General features: G+C 50.9%; 1 protein-coding gene across 4 annotated transcripts in view; it reads right to left on the bottom strand.

The window, feature by feature from the left end:
• wizb (WIZ zinc finger b) overlaps positions 1 to 18,867 on the bottom strand; it is a 31,050-nt gene extending 12,183 nt beyond the window's left edge. The window contains exons 1-14 of one of the 4 annotated variants that reach the window (XM_086170393.1): positions 18,688 to 18,867; positions 17,999 to 18,163; positions 17,733 to 17,895; positions 17,413 to 17,488; positions 16,203 to 16,342; positions 14,512 to 16,125; positions 13,079 to 13,483; positions 11,677 to 12,096; positions 9,723 to 9,866; positions 6,175 to 6,723; positions 5,639 to 6,082; positions 4,488 to 4,994; positions 3,710 to 4,288; positions 3,404 to 3,615 (exon numbers count right to left, since the gene is read on the bottom strand). In XM_086170393.1, the coding sequence (XP_086026519.1) occupies positions 3,404 to 3,615; positions 3,710 to 4,288; positions 4,488 to 4,994; positions 5,639 to 6,082; positions 6,175 to 6,723; positions 9,723 to 9,866; positions 11,677 to 12,096; positions 13,079 to 13,483; positions 14,512 to 16,125; positions 16,203 to 16,342; positions 17,413 to 17,488; positions 17,733 to 17,895; positions 17,999 to 18,103 (5,358 nt within the window). In that variant the 5' untranslated portion in view covers positions 18,104 to 18,163; positions 18,688 to 18,867. The remainder of the gene's footprint in view (positions 1 to 3,403; positions 3,616 to 3,709; positions 4,289 to 4,487; positions 4,995 to 5,638; positions 6,083 to 6,174; positions 6,724 to 9,722; positions 9,867 to 11,676; positions 12,097 to 13,078; positions 13,484 to 14,511; positions 16,126 to 16,202; positions 16,343 to 17,412; positions 17,489 to 17,732; positions 17,896 to 17,998; positions 18,164 to 18,687) is intronic. The other 3 variants (XM_086170395.1, XM_086170394.1, XM_086170397.1) reach the window with 3 other exon arrangements.
• Positions 18,868 to 21,897: the final 3,030 nt, after the last annotated feature.

The raw sequence follows: 21,897 nt of genomic DNA on the forward strand, positions 1-21,897 counted from the left end.
TGGAGAGGCAGTTGGTCCTGATGATATACCTGCGGAGGTGTGGAAGTGTCTAGGAGAGGCGGCGGTAGATTTTCTGACTAGATTATTCAACAGGATCTTAGAGAGGGGGAAGATGCGGAATGGAGGAATGGCAAAGAAATGCGATGGTGTCATTTTTAAGAATAAGGGGGATGTGCAAAATTGCAATAATGAACGAGGGATAAAGCTGATGAGCCATACATTGAAGTTATGGGAAAAAGAGTAGTGGAAAGTAGACTGAGAGCAGAAGTCAGCATTTGTGAGCAGCAGTGTGGCTTCATGCCTAGAAAAGAGTACTATAGACACAGTCGTTGCTTTGAGAATGCTCATAGAGAAGTAAAGAGAAGGTCAGAGGGAGCTGCATTGCGCTTTTGTAGACCTAGAAAAAGCATACAACAGGGTTCCGAGAGAGGAACTCTGGTATTGTGTGAGGAAGTCTAGAGTGGCAAGGAAGTATGTTCGACTGGTGCAGGATATGTATGCTAGCTGTGAAACAGTGGTGTGGTGTGCTGTAGGGGTAACAGAGAAGTTCAAGGTGGAGGTGGGACTCCATCAGGGATCAGCTCTGAGCCCCTTCTTGTTCGCAATGGTGATTGACAGGCTGACAGATGGAGTTAGACAGAACCCCTCCATGGACCATGATTTTTGCAGATAACATTGTGATGTGTAGTGAGAGCAGAGAATATGTTGAGGAAAATCTAAAGAGGTGGAGGTATGCACTGAAAAGGAGAGGAATGAAGGTTAGTCACAGCAAGACACAATATATGTGTGTGAATGAGAGGAACCCAGGTGGAACGGTGAAGCTACGGGGAGTGGAGATCAAGAAGTGGGAGGATTTCAAGTACTCTGGTCAACAAGTCCAGAGCAACGGAGTGTAGACAAGAGGTAAAGAAACAACTCTCAAGCAGGTTGGAGCAGATGGAGAAAAGCGTCAGGGGTACTATGCGATAGAAGACTGTCAGCCAGAATGAAAGGAAAGGTGTACAAGACAGCGGTGAGACCAGCGATGCTGTATGACCTAGAAACACCTAGTGACAATGACGAAAACACAGGAGGCAGAACTAGAGGTCGCAGAGATGAAGATGTTGAGGTTCTCTTTGGGAGTGACCAGGATGGAGAGAATCAGGAATGAGTCTTTCAGAGGAACAGCACACGTTAGATGTTTTGGAGAGAAGGTCAGAGAAGCCAGACTGAGATGGTTCAGCCATGTACAGAGGAGGGATAGTGAATATTTTGGTAGACGGATGCTGGAATTGAAGCTGCCAGGCAGGAGGTCTAGAGGAAGAAAAGATTTATGCACATAGAGAGGGAGGATATGAAGTTAGCTGGTGTTAAAGAGGAGGATACAGAGAATAGGGTTCGATGGAGAAGGTTGATTCGCTGTGACCACCCCTGAGGGGAAAAGCCGAAGGGAGAAGAAGAAGAAGAAGCAGGAGAACTTGAATGAGAGGGTGAATGGTTGTATGTCTCCATATGTGGCCCTGCAATCAACAGACAACCAGTCTGAGATGAACCTCCTCCCTCGCCCAATGACAGCTGGGATAGACTGCAGCCCACATGCAAGCCTGGCTGCAGGATAAGAAGTATGGACAATGAATGAATGAATGAATGAATAAATCTATTCAAAAGCCCTAAAGGGCGGACAGAATTGATTGATATATTGGTGCTGATAGAAGCCCTGTGAACTCGACCCCCCTCCTCCATCAACAAATCAACCACCATAATTAACTGAGTTGTTCACTCGGTCTGTTCACGCAAATATTGAAAAAAAAAACGCCACGTTACAAATAAAATAACCTCAATGAGTTCCAGTTCGTAATTGTCATTACACGTTTATATGCCGAGAGTAAGGTTACTTTCAAAGTACAGGGAAACCGTCGCAACGTTGCACTTACTGACCCTTTGCGGCGATCAAGCGTATTCACATTCGATTACAAGGACAAGCGGAAGGTAATTCGCTCTGTATGTGTGTCACATCACAGCTCGGGGAGGAAGGTGTGACAGTGACGCAAATGCACCAGAAACTTATTCAGGAGGGAAGAAAGAATGGATTAAAAAAGCTTTTTTTTTTTTCAATCAAAAGCATGCTATAATTTATCTGAAGATGAAACATAAGCTGCGAGGCACCCTGGTTACTATGGCAACTATCAAGTCAATAGAAGAGTTGTTCTGGCATCTGTCCCCGCAGTGATGTGCGCTGGATGCAAAGACAGAGGATCTACAGTAAAAGGCTCAAAGCTCTCAGACAAGCAATCTGAGAAAGCCAGGCACAAAATGTCTGTCGACCCCGCCGGCTGACGCACGTCGGATCCCTGAGCGCGAGGAGGAGAGGAGAGCGAGTGTCACAAAAGTGGGTTATGGGTTGTTTTTTTTTTGACGCTGCAGATTCGGCATTTTGTGGCAGGAGCAAAGGAGTCTGCTGAAAACCGTCTGAAGAGGCGAAAGATCAATTTGAGTCACCTAAAAGCTCAATCGTGCTCCGCGTCAAACATGTATACGGGCACAGGCTCCCGTCGGTCCTTTGCGTTCACTTCCTGCTTAATTCTCTATCTCAGAGAGCTGGCGGTACGAAGCTAAACGCAGAAAACGGACGGACAGTAACGTCGGAAGACGCGCGGTATGCTTGCGCTAGCGGGGCGAGAAACACCGAAGACGACAACATGCCACAAGAGAAAGTGAAGAATTCACCGTCCACACGTGTTTAATGGCTGCAGAGACCCCCGCCTCTTTCTGAGAATGTACATTAGGACCGACTTCGCCAAGCTTGACCTCGGCGCCACCCTCTAGTGCAGGGGTGGGCAATCGATTTTTACACGGGGCCATGCGATACGGTGAACGGTGTTGGAGGGTCGAACCAACAGTAACAGAAAAGCAACACATTTGTATAAAATGAACAGAATAAATGTTCTGATTGACCTCACGTAGGCCAGCGAGGGAAGCCCAAAGGTCCAGAATTGGCCCCTGGGCCAATGGTGGCCCACTAGAGGTCTGCTCTAGTGGATGTATGGCTCAGCAACAACGGCAACGTAAAGGTACATGGGCAGTGACGTTTGATATGGATGTACTTGTTTACATACGTGATGAGAGCATGAGTGAATACCTCACTGTCCTGAACTCATTCATTCATTATCTTTCATGAATTCTTGTCAAAATCTTCTTGTCGCGTCAAGAAGATTCGAGTCCAAGACCAGTTGCCACAATAAGAAGATTTTGACAAGGATTCACCGTAGCCTGGATGACTGACAACCTCCACAGACATCATCATTAATGCTTATCCTGCAGTCAACCCCCTGGAATTCAACCAACAACCTTCTTGCTGTTAGCCAAAAGCGCTAACCACCGCGCCGCTGAGCAATCCATTTTGAACGGCTTCGCCTTGCCTCACCTTTTTGAGGGTGGAGCGGTTGCCCTGCATGTAGCTGCGGTGCATCTCCAGGACCTTCTGCGGCCTGCTGCGCATCCAAGCGCTGAGGGTCTCGATGGGGGAGCCGTTGACGCACCACTCGGTCACCCCAAACTGCCTTAGGTGGGCTCGCGCGTGGCTCGCGAGGGCCTTCCGGTTCTCGAAGTAGAACCCGCACAGCTCGCAGCTGGGATCTGTGAATTGACAAAACGGGTAAAGGCGGCGCCGATCTCTTTGGGAAAACCGTAGCGTTGTGACGGGGGACGGGGAGGGCGCGAGCTGGCTTACCTCGATGGGGGGGCTTTTCCAAGGAGGATTTTTTTTTGACGGAAAAGTCATGAGGCAGAGGCGAGAACGTCTTAAGCTGATGCGGCGACAAGTGGCCGGCGTCCGCTGATTGGGCTTCGTCCGGCCTGGGCCGTTTACCCAGCGAGGATATCCTGATAATCCTCCCGCCGGACGGGGCAGCGGAGGAGCCCGGGGACCCCAGGCCCGGCTTATGGAGCCGCGACCCCGACGGCAGCAAACTGAGAGGGGATTTGCGGAATTTGGACGACTGGTAGCCTGAAATGCAGAGACCCTCTGAACCGCCGACGCCCGCCGTGTTCTCCCACAGGGGGCTGCCGGCTCCCTGGCTTGACTCCTTTTTAACTCCGTGCGCCGACTGCGAGGAGACGCCCCCCGGTCTTCTCTTGCGTATAACCTCTCTAAGGGTGTCGATGGGCGAGCCGTTGACGGACCACTGCGTGATGCCCATCTGGCGCAGGTGGGAGCGCGCGTGGCTGGAGAGGCCTTTGCGGTTCTCGAAATATTCCCCGCAGAACTCGCAGCGGATGTCCCTTGTCGGCTCCGCGTCGTGAGCCATGGCTGCGGGGACACCACAGAGACGGTCAACGAAAGGAACACGGGGCAAGTCAGCAAGGCGTGGGGAAATTGGGGGAAAAAAAAGTACTTCGGATATCTTACAAGTCTTGAGGTGATTGATGGCTGACATAAATCGATCACAAACAACAGATGAGATACGGGCTTCGATTCGTTACTATCTGAAATGTGCAATCGGGCTCACCCAAGTTGAGGGGGAAAACGTTGTCGGAAGAGGTCCAGCTACAGTTGAGAGGTTCGGAGGAGAAGCCGCCGGATCGGCCCACAGCTCCCGGCAGGGTGACCTCGAGCTGCTCCGGCTCAGGCTTCAGCTTGAGGATCAGCCCGCCGGAGGAGGCCGGCGGGGCCGAGCCAGACTTGGAGGCGGCGGGCTGACGGGGGCTCGGGGGTCTCGCGAAGGCGAAGGGCAGACGGCCGAGGAGGTTCGTGGAGGGGGAGGAGGGCGCCGACAGAGGGGAGCGCGGTGGGCCGGGGGAGGACGGAGGCGGCGTCTTGAGAGGTTTGACAGAAAGTGCGCAAGGCAAGCCCCGTCGTGTGATGATCTCCCTCAGGGTGTCGATGGGCGAGCCGTTGACCGACCACTCCGTAATGCCCATCTGACGCAGGTGGGAACGAGCGTGGCTGGACAGCCCTTTACGGTTCTCAAAATACTCCCCACAGAATTCACAGCCTATTTCCTTTGGAGGTTCACCTGCGGGATTAGAAAAGGGGGACATGTCACACTACATACGTGGGGATCCTCAAGAGATCCCTCGTAGCCTAACGGCTGGAGCAAAGTTGTACCTCCGGTCAGAGGTGGCTCATCTCAGAATCAACCCCGTGTCTACTAAGCCCCATTTCGAAAATCCGTTGTTCCGATCTGTTCGGCGACGTCATCGTAACCTGATCTATCACTCCGATTCATCGCCTCCCTCGACCCTCGTAAGACATACCGTTGGCCACCCCTGATCTCGCCCCAGGCTCCCCGCGAACATCGGAGAGGGACAAGTTGCCATCGCTTCGTGGCGGTTTCACGGGCGACGGAACTAGCGACCAAGGAAACCCGGCTAGGAGAAGTGGCGTGTCACGGCAAAGAAGACCAGTGTGGCCAATTACCGGATGGATTAGTAGACGTAGGATTCGTTTATCCCGAGAGAAACGCCATCTCCCAAACCGCAAGATTCGCCTCTTTGCCTTTCTAGCGTCGGAACGGGGGTATGTCTAAGGGGAGCTTGCGAGAAGGCGAGCAAGACGAAGACGAAGGTCCGAGACGGCCGAGACTCGTTCTTATCGTCGCCCCCGAATAACGTTTCCCGGTTTAAAGTTCCAGCTATAATCCCGTGAAACAACACTCACTGTGAGGAAGAGCCATGAGCTCCCCACTACTCAGGCGGAAGACCTGCATGGAAGAGGACTTGAAACGCTTGGCAGGCGGGCCAAAGGACGAGGAAGAGGTAGCTTTGGAGGTCGACCCGCCCCCGGATGTGGTCACCTTGTAGAGTAAGGATGGAGAGGAGGGGGAAGAGAAGCTGAGCAGAGGTTGTTTTGAGGATGGCAGTGGGGTCACCAGACCCCGGTTCTCTGCGTGACCGTCCAGCTGCATGGCACGGGCCTTGTGCTTGAAGTCATCAGTGTCAATGAGCTGGTTCAGGAGGTCGATGGGAGAGCCCTTGGATTCTGAGTACTCCACCCCGAAGTGGCGCAGGTGGGCTCGCGCGTGGCTGGATAAGCCTTTTCGGGTCTCAAACCAGGCGCCGCAGAGCTGACACACGATGTCCTTGTTAGGGTCCACCTCCAGCGCTGCACATTTAGAACAGAACAACCAAAGTGAGACGTCTACAGCTTTAAGGGAGGCCGCGCGACCAAGAATCGGATTTACGCCGGACACTCACTGAGGTTGAGAGGAGCATCGGTTTCCTGCGGCGCCCAGATGGGTTTGGCCGGCGCGAGCGCGGAGGGGGGAGAGAGGTGGGAGGTCAGGCTTTTCATTCCGCCGGCCTTTAGCTCCGTGCAGCGCAAGGGGGAGGAAACGGGCAGAAGGGAGCAGATGGGGGCTTTCCTCACGACCGAGGAAGGGGAGCCAGAATGCTTCGGAGCTGGAGAGGCACCAGGAGAACGCGTAGGCATTGAGGAAGGAGAGGACGGCGCCGGTTTGGCCAAAACGGGGAGGGGGATGGGTTTCTCGTCTAAGTCCATGTCTATCAAGTCCTCATCTTTCGGCGAAGCGAAGTGGGGAGAGGTTTTGGCCGGGCGGGCCTCCGGGGTGGACGAGCTGTCCTGGCCGCGGTCCTTGGCGATCTGGTAGAGGAAGTCGACGGGCGGCCCGTGACTGCTTTCCGTGACGTTGACGCTCAGCTGGCGCAGGTGAGAGCGGGCGTGGCTGGACATCCCCTGCCGGCTCTCAAACTCGGCGCCGCACAGCTCACACTTCAAGTCGTGCCCTTGAGAGGGAGCGGGAAGAGCGGCGTGAGAAATCAGGAATTTGGGTTTTGTCACGTCGCTGATGAGTCTTACGTACGCCGCACTATAAGATACGGAACAATATCTGTTATTATTCCCGCTCTGATCAGCCAGCAAAATCATATACAGGGATCCCTCGCTATAACGCGGTTTTTCACTTTTCACGATTTCGCTACTTCACGGATTTGCATCGTGCATTGTGTCCTGCATTCCGATTGGCTCAAAAGTCACTTTGCTTCTTCTCTACCTGTGCGTCAATAACGTTGCAGTTTAACATGTACACGTACGTAAAACAGCTTGCCAAATTTACATTACGTTCGTGCAAATTCTCCGGACCGACAAAAGCACCTGCGGCAGGGCCCAAAAGGCAGCAGAAAAGATAGCGGACGCTATCTATTGCAGATAAAGTTAAACTTCTGGACATGCTAAGGGAAGGTAAAAGCTACGCGGCTGTAGGTCGGCATTACGGAATTAATGTAAGAAGTATTGCGTAATAATTGTAAAAAAAAAATAAAGGTTTCTACTTCACGGATTTTGCCTATCACGGGTTCTTTTTGGAACGTAACCCCCGCGAAAAACAAGGGTATGCTGTACCTCAATTCTCATGGAAAAAAAAAAATACACACGCGCACGTACACATTTTTATAGTTTTGTTGTATTTTTTTTGGAACATTTTCTATCATCGGACTGGTTGCCCTCAAACGGCCACATGTAACGGTAACAGTATAAATGTAACTAAATGTAACCTAATCTAATGTAAAATAAATGTAACTACACCTTGATGTTAAATAACTCTGAATTTACGACTCCTTCAAACCAAAATGTTCCATATACATTTGCATTGATGTAAAAAAAATTATGTTTACTAGTGGCTTTGTTACGACATTAATCTTTTTATATTTTCAGGTTAGAAAATTCACATTACTCAAGAATAAAGAGAAATATCATTTTATATTAATATCAATTTGTTGTTTTTTGTCTTGAATCACAAACATGTATTCGCCTTCCCATCTTTCTTGAAACAGACTTCCATCTGCATCAACTTTTCTCTTCCTGTACATTTAAGGATCATTTGTATTTCTCAATTCGACTTGTTGAAAATCGCATTGATGTGGGAAATGTAGTTTCTGGTCAATGCTTGCATTTGACCACTATATTTTAAGGCAATCGGATCTTTTAAGACGTTCTCACAGGCCCTATTTTGGCACGTGTTTTACCATTTTTTCTTCTTATTCACCTTTTTTTTTCTTTCTTTTGTTTTACTCAAACTGTTCGTTTTCTCACACTGGAAAATTAACAAAGCCTTCTCGTGTTAAAAATAAGAAATCATGTGTCTATTACACATTACACTCTATGGTGACTATGGGGTGTACTTTTTTGTCACAGAATCACAGAAGTATTTATAATTCCATCTGAATGTTAATCATAGCTATTTCTGTCACGCTTATTAAGCGGCGGGATCGATAATATGATATCTCACACGATACCAAAGCTGGAATCTTCAGTCATTCGTTCATTACCTACCGCTTATCCTGCATTCTGGGAAATGTTTGGGCGCAAACCTATTCCGGCCGTCACTGATCTAAACACCGGACACACAAAGACATTTAGAGCAGGGGTGTCAAACCCATTTTGGTAGCACTGAGTCCAAATTTTTTCCTTTGAGTGTGAAGGAGGAAAACAGGTAAATAAAAAAAAATCTTTGTATGTAATGAACTGTTCCTCTAAAAAAAAAAAAAAACACATGACGAATTAATATCAAAAATGACTATCAAAAAAGAATTGATGAAATTACACCCTAAAAATATGGTTGAGTTAAAAGAAAAAATCTTGTCGGAGTGGGAAAATTTGCCACTATAATCTATTAGAAAACCGATTAGTATCATGTATAAGACGAGGTATAATGTTTAAAAGGCTAACGGGGACTATTCTGGTTATTAAATCAATTTTTTTTGTTTTGCCCGGGTTTTTTTTTGCGTTCATATTAGAGTTTTTTTTTTATAAAAATAAGAAAAGATTGTTTTAACAATGTCACTAGATGTTTTTTCATAAAAAAAAAAAAAAATTTTGTTTTCAAATTTTGAGGCAAAAAAATACATTGCAAAGTTATTTTTTCATATTTTCCTTGCCCGTTTTTTTAATGAAACCCACTGTATAAAACCCCCAGATGCATGTGAGAAAAAAAAAAACGCACTAACGCAAAGATTTGATTTCAGGGAGGGGACCACAAAATATTATTCCAAGGGCCACAATTTTCCCGCGCCTGAGACGCCTGATTTAGAGAGAAACAACAATCGCCCGAAAAATTATACCCCAAAAATCCAACCATCAAATCAGACATGCAACCTCTCATTCACGTCATACAGAAAAATACAACCGTAGAAATCAGACACATGCAAACTCTCATTCACGTATCATATAGTGATATAAATCTATTCACTCTCATGCACATGATATTAAGAAATACAACCACTCCATATATGGACATGCAACCCTCTCATTCGTGCGAAAAAACATTCAGCCTCTCATTCACACGTCATTCGGACATCCCTCACATTCCCTTATCATGCGGAAAAATACAACCATTCACAAATGATAAACATGCAAATATTCACCTTCTCATTCGCACGTTATATAACAATATCACTCTCGTGCACGTGTGATATAGAGAAATACATCCATTAACGGGTCATATTGAGCAACGCATCCATCCGCCCTGTCATTCACGTCATATTTAGACATACGAGCGTTCGTTTGTAGGCTCGCAGATGGGAATGTGGTTCCCCGTCCCGAGCCGGGCGCCGCAGGGAAGGGGTGTGAGAGGGTGAGGGAAGACCCGCAAACAAACAGGTGGCCGGGATTCCCTCGGAGACCACGTGACCTCGCCTCCCCTCCGCACGCCAGCCCTCGGCCCTCGTCTCCGGATTTTGAATCCCCCGCACCTCCGCGGTGACCCCGAGGGTCAATTATCCTCCCTCACCCTCTGAGTCTGCATCCTCCCCGGGGGAGAGGCCGCCCGGGTCCACGCCGCGCGGCGCCGTTTCCCTCGGCCTCGACCTCAGAGCATCCGGACGCCGCCGCAGCTCCTCCTCATCGCCCTCCGGAGACGCTTCCCCCTCCTCGCCTGCAAATCACAACACACGTTTCCTCTCGTCACGTCAAAAAACGTGCCATCCCTGTAAACGTGGAGAAGCGAAGATGGGAGGGGGGGGGGGTGCCATGAAAACAGAGCGGCGGGGGGGGCGGAGGAGGGCTGACCGAAGGGGGTGGCGTTTGGGGAGGGGGGGGTTATTGATCATCCGTTTATTACCAGCGCATTACTACTGTGTTACACAGTAGTGCATGAGGGGGAAGGATCCAGGTGCCCGTTCAACCAAAGTAATAAATCCTCTGCTACATGTCACAAACATGGCAGTCTTGCTCGCCTTGCAGTCGTGCATTCCTGGGACGAGGATGGAGGAGGGGGGGGGAGAAAAAAAAAAAGAGAGAAAAAGTGCCATTTTCTGCGACAAATCGGTAAATCAAAAGAGAGGTGGAGACAGACAATGCTTTTTGTCTGGTGGGCGGCTCTGCGCTTGTCAGTTCATCTCATGACTGTTAAAAAGAGCGGCGACCGGAGCGCAGCGTTATAACACGTCTATTACACGTTTGTTACACGTTTATTACACACGCCCAGAAAAAAAAGTAAGATGTTTTTTTTTTTTTATAAAAAAAAAAAAAGAAAGAAATGGGGGGCAAAGTAGCAAAGCGCTCACTTGACTTTGTCCGACGAGAGCAGGCGGACGTCCAAAGCCTTCCGAGTAAAAGTGATACTCCCGATCAGGCTGCTTTCCGTGGTTCCGGATAAGTTGGAATAAGATTAAGACGCCGACTACGGCTGGCGTTTAGTCCGGAAAGTTAACCGTGTCTCCGGGCGGGAACGAGTACTTCTCACACGCACGGCACTTGAGAGCACAGCGTGTCCTCTATGAAAAAGAAAAATCAAAGTAAAATGGCGAGGATTGGGCAACTGTAGTAATTTTTGCGTGTGTGTGTGTGTGTGTGTGTGTGTGTGTGTGTGTGTGAGGGAGAGAGAGAGCGAGAGATCCTGCAGCACCGAAAACACTCAACGTCATTCCAGACGGACGCAGTCGGAAATGTAAAACACACACACACACACAAGCAGACACACACACACCCACACACCCACACGCACACACGGTTACACGGTAATAGCGATCGGTAAATCTCGATCTACCTGTGCGCGTCCAGAGGGAACACCCGGGCAACAACAACGAGCTCTGACGTGCACGATTTTTTTTTTTTTTAAAGGGGATGGGGGGGGGGCTACCTGTGCACCCCCCCCTCCAATCCCCACATCTCGCGATAACAAGACTTTTTATATTTATTTATTTTTTATTTTATGACACACGCCGTTTTTTTTTGTTTTTTTTTGGGGGGGTGGGGGTGGGAGAGGGGAGGGAGACGCCGCGGGAACCCGTAGTGGGGGGGGGGGGGTGATCTCTCTCACACACACACACACACACACATATACACACACACCCGGGGGGCCAGCTACTCACCGGTCCGCAACCGCAGTGCATCGGACTCCCGGCGGCCGAAGCCAGACAGTTCCTCCGCTATTGTTTGGGTCTGCGGGGAGGTGGAAGCAGCCATTTTGCCCCCATATGCACCGCCGAGCTAAGGCGTGACCAATCGAGCGGAGGGCTGGGATGAAATATAAAGAGTGCCACATCCACCACCACCCTTCCACCTCACCCTCTGGAAGGGGGTGGGGGTTAGTTTTTGGAGCAGGCGGCTCAACTCCACCATGAGAACTTCCTCCGACCCCTTCTCGGCCAAGTCGCATCACCGGACCCGGACCCGGCGCCCCTCGGTCCTCCCGCCCGCCCTCGCGCCCCATCTTCCTCTTATCTGAAGGAAGGGCGACTTACCTTCCCGCTCTCTGGCGCCGCCGTCCTCCTGGCCGGACGTTGGAGTTTGTGCGTCGGAAACAGCAGCACCTAGTGTCCTCTCGCTGGTCTCCCCCTCCAGTTTTACCTTAACAACCTCCTCAAAATCCCTCTCCTCCTCCTCCTCCTCCTCGTCCTCGTCTTCGTCCCGTCCCGAGCCGGGGCTGCGAGGGGGACCCGCCGCCGCCGCCGCCGCCGCCGCCGCCGACACGATGAGGTCGGGCCTGCTGGAGAACAGCTCCCGCAGGATGTGGATGGGGGAGATGGTAACGTCCCAGTTGGTGATGCCGAAATCGCGGAGGTGGGCGCGGGCGTGGCTGGACAGGCCGGCCCGCGTGTCGAAGCCGGCGCTGCAGAACTCGCAGTGCATCACGCTGAACGTGTCGGGGTCGAAGTTGGCGACTGTGGGGGCGGACAGCGGATGCGGGGGTCAAGGATATCGTAATAACATGTTAGATACTGTGTAATAACACCGCCGGTTCCGCCAACGGAACCGATGCCTCCGTGCCCGAAGGTGCCGACGAGAGCGTGAACGGACGTCCAGAGGGAAAGCCCACCTGTTGCCGTGGCGCTAGCTGGGATCGGCCCGGGATAAGCGATAGCTAAAACCTCTATAAACAAGCTAATGTTAGCGCTTCTGCCTTCCCTGGCGCGCTTCCTCCGGGTTCTCCGGTGTCTTCCAACAGTCCAAAAACACGCATGACACCCGAAATGACCCGTGTGACTGAATGGGCGTCTCTACCTAGCCGACATACGAATGGTCCTATGTCTCAAAATATGTGATGACAGCTAGGCTACCCTGAGCGCAAGATATGCAGTAATGAATGAATGAATGAATGAAGATGCTAATCGGTTTAGCATTGGGGGTTGCACCTGTATGTCGTTTTATACAGCCATAACCGCAGGATCAGCAACTTTTGGGTGGGGCACACCTGCTAGCGAAACTACCAACACTCCCTTTAGCCCCGTTGCACTTGGCGTACAGCGCTAACGGGAAAATGCTAGCATTGTAACGCATTTCAGTGACGGGGATCAGGGAGAACGCGACGTCTGCTCGGGGGTGAGACTGAGTATTTCCGTTCATTAGCAGAGCTAACGTAGCACGGCTTCAACGCCAACCATCCTAACCGAGACCCAAGCTAACTCTTAGCCTGTTTGGGTTTAACGATGAGTTTTAGCTCTGAACCGAAGGATAAGCTTCCTGAAAATCTCAGGGTTTCTGATTTTCAATTTGGATATCGAGGTCCCGGAAGCTGGAAGGAGACGGGGATGAATCGGGGGCATTCGGGAACCCCGGTCGTCGTGTTAGCCAATCGTGCGCCACCTTATTGGGTTTCGGAGTTTGCCGCAAGATCCAAAAATACACCCGCGACAAGATGCTGACCTTTTTTTTTCTTCTTCTGATAGGAGACCTTCCTCTCGATCGCGTTGACCTCCTCGGGGGATATGAAGTGGCGCACATTGTAACTGACGCCGACCCGGTTCAGGTGCCCCCTCACGTGATTGGCGAGCCCGATGCCGTTATGAAATCGATCGGGGCAGTACGGGCATTTCCTCTCCACGCTTTTCTGAGCCCCCGCCTCCTCGCTCATCTCGTCGTCCTCTTCGTCCGAGAGGCCTTCCGACAGGAGCAGCTGCATCCGTTCCTCGTCCAGCTCGTCGTCGCTTTCGCTGTCGACTTCCGCGTACGCCGCGCTCACCCTGGTGCTCCTCCTCAAAAAGAACACCTTCCCGTCGCCCTTCGCGTCTTGTTTGTCGCCCTGCTGAGACGCAAGCGCCGGCGTGGCGTCTATGAAAGAAAAGAGGAATCTTTCTTGACCGGAAATCATTTTTTTTTGTATCAACTCAAGAGTCTTATGTTATTACATGTTCATAACACGTTTATTAACGTTCAACGTGTCGGGTGGGTGAATGCGCGCGCTATTTCCTTGCTTGCTCGCGACAAAAGGTTCAAAAGGAAAATGTCACTTTTTCCGGGGTTTCTGCAGTTTTCTCACGATAATTACATCGTCTTCTAATTCTTCCAGGTTGTTATGTTTCGTCTTTTTTCGGCTATGCTATTCTAGTAAAGAGATAAACATTGAGGATGGCGACAACCCGAACCTCCGCCCACTCTGGTCGCAGTAAATCGAGCCGTGAACGCCAGCATCTGGATCGGTCACAGATCAACCCAAAATACCGTTTTGTAAAATACAGTGGCCCTTTAAGATACGAATCACTTTATATGCCAGATTTTTCGAGATACGAAGCGCGATTTCAACTCATTTTATCCTCCAGGTATGAAAAAAAATGTCACGATATGAAGCCGAGAGCGAGAAAATCAGAATTCATGACGCCGCCGCATCTTCTGAATTGCCATTCCTCGCCGCTTCCAGCATCCCTCGACCACTTTTTCCGGAGTGCTGGTACAGTACGCGTATCTCGTGTCGCGTCTCCTATCTCTTGTGTGACGTAATTTTACATCTTTGTGCTTATTTGGGGTATTTTTCTGAAATAATCATCATGAGCCATAAGAAAACAAGTGGTAAGGGAAGCAGTGAACCCAGAAAGTATTTCTATGGAAATAAAGCATGAAATAATAGCGACGCGCGGACTTATTTTGTGAGTTTAGCGGACAAATGAATTCGTTCTTTGTTATTTTAAATGGGGAAAATACATGTAAGATACCAACGAGTCAACATACGAACCTTCTGGGATGAATTAAACTGACGTCTAAAGGGACGGCTGTGTGACCGAAGCGAACGACACAACGTTACCTTCGGCCTTGCGGGGAATGTCTGGTACGAGAGTTTTTTTTTATAAGCCTCCCGTTCTCACCTGAGTTGGTTCCTACGCTGGCGCGCTGTTTTCTCGCACCCGGAGGCGAAGCGGAATCCTCTCGGGACATTTCAATCTCGGCGTTCCCGTCTCGCTCTTCTTCGCTCCCGGGCAGATTGTCATCCGCCGGCCCGCCGGGACACTCGATGGGATCGGCCCAGGCCTCGTCTCTCCCGCCGAACTTCCGGCTTCTGGCGCTCGTGAAGCGAGCCTGGCTCGCGGGCCTCGAGGCCTCGATGTCGGATCTCGTTCCGTCCTCTGCGCCGGGGATCCCTTGATGGCTTTTGCCTCGAGCCGCGCCGGGCAGAGATCCGGACGCAGAGGGGCGGCGGGAATCCGGCGGGGGGTTCGGACTTTGTGAAACCGCGTCCGACGCGGAACGCCGCCCGGTTTCGTCGACCTGCGCGCCGCCGCCGACGGAGGCCTGTACCGGGTGGACAAGGTTCTGGTGTTCCTTCAGCAAAGTGTGACTGGAAGTCAGGAAGGCACAAAGGCCACAGGCCAGGGAAGTGGATGCGGAACACGATCTTGAATCAGACGGCGAAGAGGCAGCCTTGAGACCGGGACGTTTTCTTTTGTGAGTCTTGGTGTGATTCGCCAACGCCTGGGAGGTTCTTGTGCTGAAGTTACACTTGGAGCAAACGTACCGGCGGTGGCATGCGGGGACCGCTCGAGCCTGGGCCGGAGTTTGAGCTGAATCCGGGGGAGTTTTAATCGCCTCCGACTCAAGAGTCACTGGATCTCCATCTGGTGATGAAATCGGCGCGGGGGACAGAAGGGGAAATGTGACGACATCCGCGTTCGGCCCTTTCGTCGGCGTCGAGTCGTGGCTAGAGACTCGCGCAACGACCGACCGATTGTTCACTTTGTGATTCTCTTTCGCGTGGCCGGTTTCATTCAGCTTCTCGATCTCCCACAGGATCTTCAGTCGGGAATCCCGGTGCTTTTTGTGGTGGTCGGCCAGAGCGAGGCGACTCGGCAGGCTCCACCCGCACTCGTCGCATCGCGAGCGGCCGCCCTTTCCTGGCCGCTTGGCGCCCTCGCCGTCGCTCTGACAGTGCTCGATCATGTGCTCCTGCAGGTGGACTTTCTTTTTGAAGTAAATGCTACATTCGACACAAGTGAAAATGTCTTTGCTTTGCCCGCCGCCTCTTTCTCCGTCATCGTCCGCTCCTCCGTCTTTAAGCCGCACCGCTTCCTCCGCCGCCGCCGCCTCCTTCTCGAAGTCCTCGAAATCGAACGCCCCGTCGTCCCGACTCGGGTGCGCCTCTTCGATAGATTTTTGAGGACTCTCTCTCACCCGCGCGTCGCTCTCGGGCAACGCTCGCGCCGCGGCGCCGAGGCCGGAGAAGGGCCTGAGCAGGACCCTCTTCTTCCTGCAGCGCTGAATGAATGTACAATGAGCCCAGGGGGCCGGAGGGGGACTTTCGGAGTCGGAATCTCCGGTGAAGGCGTACACGTCCTTCTCGCGGTCCTTTCTTTCTTTCTTCCGGGGATATTTCCCGCCCTCGCCGCCGTCCGCCTCCTCCTCCGTCAGGCAACCTTCCTTGGGTTTCGCTTCGGACAGACATTGCCTAGATCCGTCAGACGCGTTCCGGGCTTCGCCGTCTCCCGCTGCGAGATTAAAAACAGGAATGAAAGGAGCCCGAGGAGGCAGAAATGAGTCAGTTTTTTTCTATTTGGGTACCGACATTCTGCCGAGGGCGTTTTCGTGACATCCGTCTTTGCGCTCTCGCCGTGCCCGTCCATGGGGGTAGACGGGTCGCTCTCGCGGCGAGGTCCCCGCCGTTCTCCGGCTTCGTCGTCGTCGTCTTCGTCGTCGCTCTCGAGCCTGCAACGCATTGGAACAAAAGGACAAACTCTGAGGCCTAAAGTGAAATGAACACCGAACCCCCGGCGAAGGTCGAACCGCTACTACCGGTGGTTTTCACTGATAAGCTAATTCCTTTATTAGCTTCTGTGCGCTACGTCATCGTTACCTCAACGCGCCGTGACTAAATATGTAAAGAGATCCGACACCACCGCTCCGTTCCAGACAACACAGAAAAGCTTGGCCCAAGAGACGCGATCACCGATCTGGACTGAACTCCCGAAGCTCCTGAGATATTTGCGTACCTGCGGGCTACCAGCTTGTTAGCTAGCTAGCTTGCTAGCTCATCTAGCGGGATCCTCGTCGGACTGAGTAACGAAGTGCCGATCAGGTTTTAAGAGAAGCGACGGGTCGAAATGTCAAGATCCGAACGCCGGGCGCCCTTATCGGCCGCGAGCAACTTTCGAAGTGCCCGAAAAGCGCTTTCCCGGCCCGAGCTGAGAACAACCCGCGTTCTTGCGTCCAACATGAAACTACCTGAGAGACGGCAAAACGTCACATTCCGATTTTTTCAATCGTGCGAAGCCGAAACCGTTGCGGTGACGGTTGCGCCGACATCTTGACCAATCGTATGCTCGAGGGGAGCTCAGAAAAACAGCAGATGGCGGCGACGCATTCGACCGTATGCGAAAACCTTCAGGCGTGAACTCACAAGATTGTATCTAAAGGGAAACACGTTCTCGATTCGATCGCCCAAAACACAGGGGTGCGAAGAGTCTTCGACAGCGGTGCGCGCGCACTTCCTGGTTCTATCCTAAAGGCCATTTCGATTCGACGAGGGGAAATTTAAATCGACACACAACTAAACGGGTCATTTTGCAATTCCGAATCCTCAAGATTACTCCTCGGATAGTAATCGGAGCGACCACCCAGACCGACCGATCCACCACGGAGAGGTAAACGTCGGCCTCCTCGACGTCGCCTCGCCTCTTGCGTCGTTACGCGTTAATAAAGCAGTATTACCGTGTTATTACACTTGTGTACTACAAAATCGGCCGGGTTCGACCGGACCTGCTGCACCGCCTGCTCACCTGAGTCCGGACGAAGGTGATCCCGGGCTGTGAGCAGCCAGACCATGAGGGTTAGAAAAGTGCTGTAGCTCCTCCTCTGACACACAACAGCGCACAAAACACACAACCACAGAAACATCACTTCACAGCCCGACAGGTAGAATCCACAGTCAGAACTACGGCGCGGCCTAAACCCAGGTTACACAGAGAGAAGATAAAGAGACTGGATCACATTAACAACACCAAGGGGACAACGGTGATGGGTACGCTAGCTGGGCGGAGACACTCTCGTATCAACGGCGGGAAAAAAAAGGGGCGTTTTCAAAACAGCCTGTCGTTACCATCCAGCGTTTCTCTCTCAGAGTCGGAGTCCCAGTTCAGGGAGGAGGGAAAGGCCGAGGGCTTGAATCTCCTCTGTGCGCTCCTCCCCTGGTCGGCGCCCTCGTGGCCCCGGGGTCGCTCGGCGGACGCCGGGCCGTCGCCGGAGTCCGAAGGGCACGGGGACTAACGGGGAGGGGGCGCAAAAGAGAAGCGGCTGAAAAAAAAGGGGAGGCGGAATCGCCGCGGCGGACGATGGCGCGGCGGGGGGGGGGGGCGGCGGGGTTACCTTTAAGGTGCAATTGACGGGGGCGGGGTCATCTCGCGGCGAGCTGGAGGGCGGCGGGGCCCCGCAGCTGGACCCCGGGGTCAAGGGTCGCCCGTCTGGCTCCATGGCGACCCTCCAGGAGAGCGGTTACGGCGAAAAGCGGTCCGCCTACATGGTCCTCTTCCTCTAGAAGAGACGCACAGGTGAGCAAACGGCGCCGGCGGGGAGCAATACACTCGGAAAAGGTTGTCAGATCTGCAAGACTCACCTCCTCTGGCTGCACTCACCATATATATATTTATATATGAGTGTGTCAGTGTGTGTGTGTGTGTGTGTGTGTGTGTGTGTGTGCATCCCCACACCCTCCACCGTCTTATCTGACCTATTTTTTTTTTTTTTTTTTTACCCAAATAGTCTTAAACGCTGTACCGGGGTGGTTACATAAAGGAGAGGCCTGTCTCTCCGGGGCCGCGTCCCCGCCGCCGCCGCTGCCCCGCCGCGGGGGCAGGAAATGCTCCGGATCCACGGAGGTGTCACGGGGTTCGGCTTGCGTTTCCGATAGTACGTGGCTGCTATCGATCCGGTCAGGTGACTATCACAACAACCGTGCACGGTAGCCCCCCCACCCCCGTTCCCCCACGACGGCGTCTCATCTGGTGTTATTATTAGTAGTACTATTTTATTTTTATTTTTTATTGCAAAATACTCACTGGTATCGGCTCTGGCGTGCGGATCGCGGTGAAAGGCTCGCCTCCTTCGAGCACCGACTCGTCACACTTAAAAAAAAAAAAAAAAAAAAAAAAAAAAAAAAAAAGAGGAAGAGGAGGAAGAATGGAGGCTTTTCACGCACCGAGACGATGCCCACCCCCGAACCCCCTCCACCCCGGGAGGCTCCCACCCCCTCCACCTTCCCTCCCCGCCCCCCCACCACCCCCCTTGGACGGTGCTCACGGTTTGTTTTCGCACGGATCCCGACGAGTCGCCGGGCGGAGGGAGTCCATGTCACCGGGCTTGCAGGCGCGCCACGGCGGCGTGCGTAACGTCAACCGGGGAGGAGGTGGGGGGGGGGGGGGGGGGGGAGGGGAACCCAACTTTACAACAACTTCGCCCTATTTTTATTCATTATAATACAAAAATAAAAATAAAAATCAACTCCCCCCCTGCCTCTCCGGGATGTTTTCCACGCCCCTTGTTTTTGACGTGGACGCGCAAAAAAAAAAAAAAAAAAAAAAAAAAAAAATGGAAGCGTGTGCACTTTTTGTTTTCGTCGGACGGTTTTGCTTCGCGACGCCGACGGTGTCACGCCGATATATTTCCACCGGCGTGAACGTTCCGCTCCGAAGCGACCGTGCGGAGGTAACAGATGCGTTATGACGCGGTTATAAAGTTGTAATAAACACGGGAATAAAACGGAACGCGGCTGCGGGATGGACGTATCACGCCCCTCGCTGGGTTTAACAACCGAGTTGCTCCCGGAACTGGCATTTGGGGGCTGAAATGTCACAAATGCTGAGAATCGATTGCAGAGTTACTAACAAGTGTATGGCTGTGCGGGTATCGCCCCGCACTGGCGGGAAACAGGAACTGCTGCATCATAACAATCTCTGTTTATATTATAAGGCCTCAAGAGAGCAAGTGCACATAGTTAGACTCATGTAGATTCATTTATTCTTGATCCAAACCGCTTATATTATTCACATGGAACAATTCACAGTCATGTGTCTTTTCCTGTCGGCTTTTCCCGAAAAGGAAAAGCAAAACAACCTCGAGCATCTAACCCTTTTCTCTGTATCCTGTATCTCGTAACGTTGCTGTTCCTCTGAAGGACTCATTCCCGATCCTATCCCTGAACCTCAGCGTCTTCATCTCTGCGACGTCCAGCTCTGCTTCGCGTCTGTTCGTCAACGCCGCTGTCTCCAAACCAGTGACGTGCGGTGAGTAGCTTATTCACCATTTCATTGGCAGCAGTTGATGTGTTTTGTTTCAAATATCATATCGCATAGCATAGAAAACGTTATTATCTCTTACCTTTAATTATAAATGAAGTCCACGCGCCGCTCCTTCTGAAGAAAAGCATAGATAACTTGCTCGTTGAAGTCTTCCGTTTCTTTCTTCGGTTTTAAAAGTCTCTCTGTCTCAATGGTAATCATTCCCAGTGAAGACCGTTGTCCTCGATCGGTCCTGTTCCGACTGTATGTTTTGAGTCTTTTCGGTGTTGAGAACGAGTGCTCCGCCGACGCTGTCGTTGCCGTAACGGTGACCGCCGGCCGGAGCAACGTTGTCACCTCAGGAACAGTTTGAATGAGATCCCTCTGGGCCAAAAAGCTGAGAAGCTGCCCAGGAGATTTATATTCAACCCTCACCGTTTGTGAGCAATACAGGCGGATGAGAACGGGAAAAAATAACTGGATGGCTGCACGTGACTTGCTAACTGTTTACTGTGGCTTGCTATTGCTAATTCCATTATTCTGTAGCCGAAAAGTAAGAATGATCCCTGGGATCAGTGGCGCCCCCAACCATGAGGCACTGTCACTGCGTGCCTCACCTGATGTCTCTTCGCAGTCATTTTATGATTACGAGAAACACGTTACAGATGTTGATGAAAAACACCAGACACCAGTTCATACAGGACTCTCTCAGAAAATTAAAATATTGTGATTAAGTTCATTATCTTCTGTAATGCAATTAAAAAAACAAAAATTACTTTTTTATGATATTCGAATATTTTGAGATAGGATTTTTGAGTTTTCTTAAGATGTAAACCATAATTAGCAATATCAAAATAATAAAAGGCTTGCAATATTCCAGTTGATTTGTAATGAATCCAGAATGTATGACATTTTTGTTTTTGTAATTGCATTACAGAAGATAAAGAACTTTATCACAATATTCAAATTTTCTGAGACAGTCCTGTATATTAAAAGTGGTTTTTTTTTAATAGCGAAATCCACAGACACAACAATACGGTCTCTGCATAGCATGCTAGCACAGTTAGCAGAATAATTGCGCAAACCATAGTGGGCTCAGCTGGTTGCCGGGTCACCGCACGTCTCTTCTTCATATTTGAACATGAATAGTTTTTTCAGCAATTTAGAAAAAAAAAAACGGTGACGGTAAGTGGAAAATAACTTTATAGAACAAATTACTGAATAAATATAACTATTTAATTTATTTTTTTCATTTAGCATTTTTTTCTGTCCATGATGGCAGGTGATGCCCTGCCTCCCCTGCCTCTACTGACTGCACATCACTGCATCACTGGTCTCACCACTGTTGTGTACACCTTTCCTTCCATTCTGGTCGATATTTTTCTATTGCATAGTACTCCTAACACTTTCTCCGCCCGTTCCGACCTCCTCGAACCTGTTTCTTGACCTCTTTTCCACACCCTCTGTTGCTCTGGTTCACCCTCTCATTCATGCATCATATAGAGCAGGGGTGGGCAAACTTTTTGGCTCAGGGGCCGCATTGACTTTTAAAATTTGACAGACGGGCCGGGTCACCACAAGATACGATACATATAAAAAAAAAAACGCATTTGTTAACGGTACATATAGGACACGTCTAACATTTTATTTGAAAATAAAACCAGCTTTGGTTTTGAAGGCTCTGACGATTGCTTGCATTTCATGCGCAAACTGTTTTTTCCCTTGTAGCTTCGCATCCAGGTCATTCATGTATGTCGGTATGTCCACGGTAGAGGCCAATCTGTGTCATTCAGCTCAGGAAATTCCTCCAAAAGTAGCTCCAAAAATGAAATAATCTCCTGTTTTGTCACATTTTTTGATCCAATCATTCAATTGTTCACATCAAGTATGAATTCTGTACCTGTCTTTGGCAGGGCCGGATTAAAAAGACATAGTTTGCCCACCCCTAATATAGCGACACACAACTATTCACCCTCTCATTCATGCATCATA

Source organism: Fistularia commersonii, chromosome 23 (genome assembly GCF_037954325.1).
Source record: "Fistularia commersonii isolate RoL2024-O1a breed Wild chromosome 23, RoL_Fcom_v1.0, whole genome shotgun sequence".
NCBI lineage: Eukaryota > Metazoa > Chordata > Actinopteri > Syngnathiformes > Fistulariidae > Fistularia > Fistularia commersonii.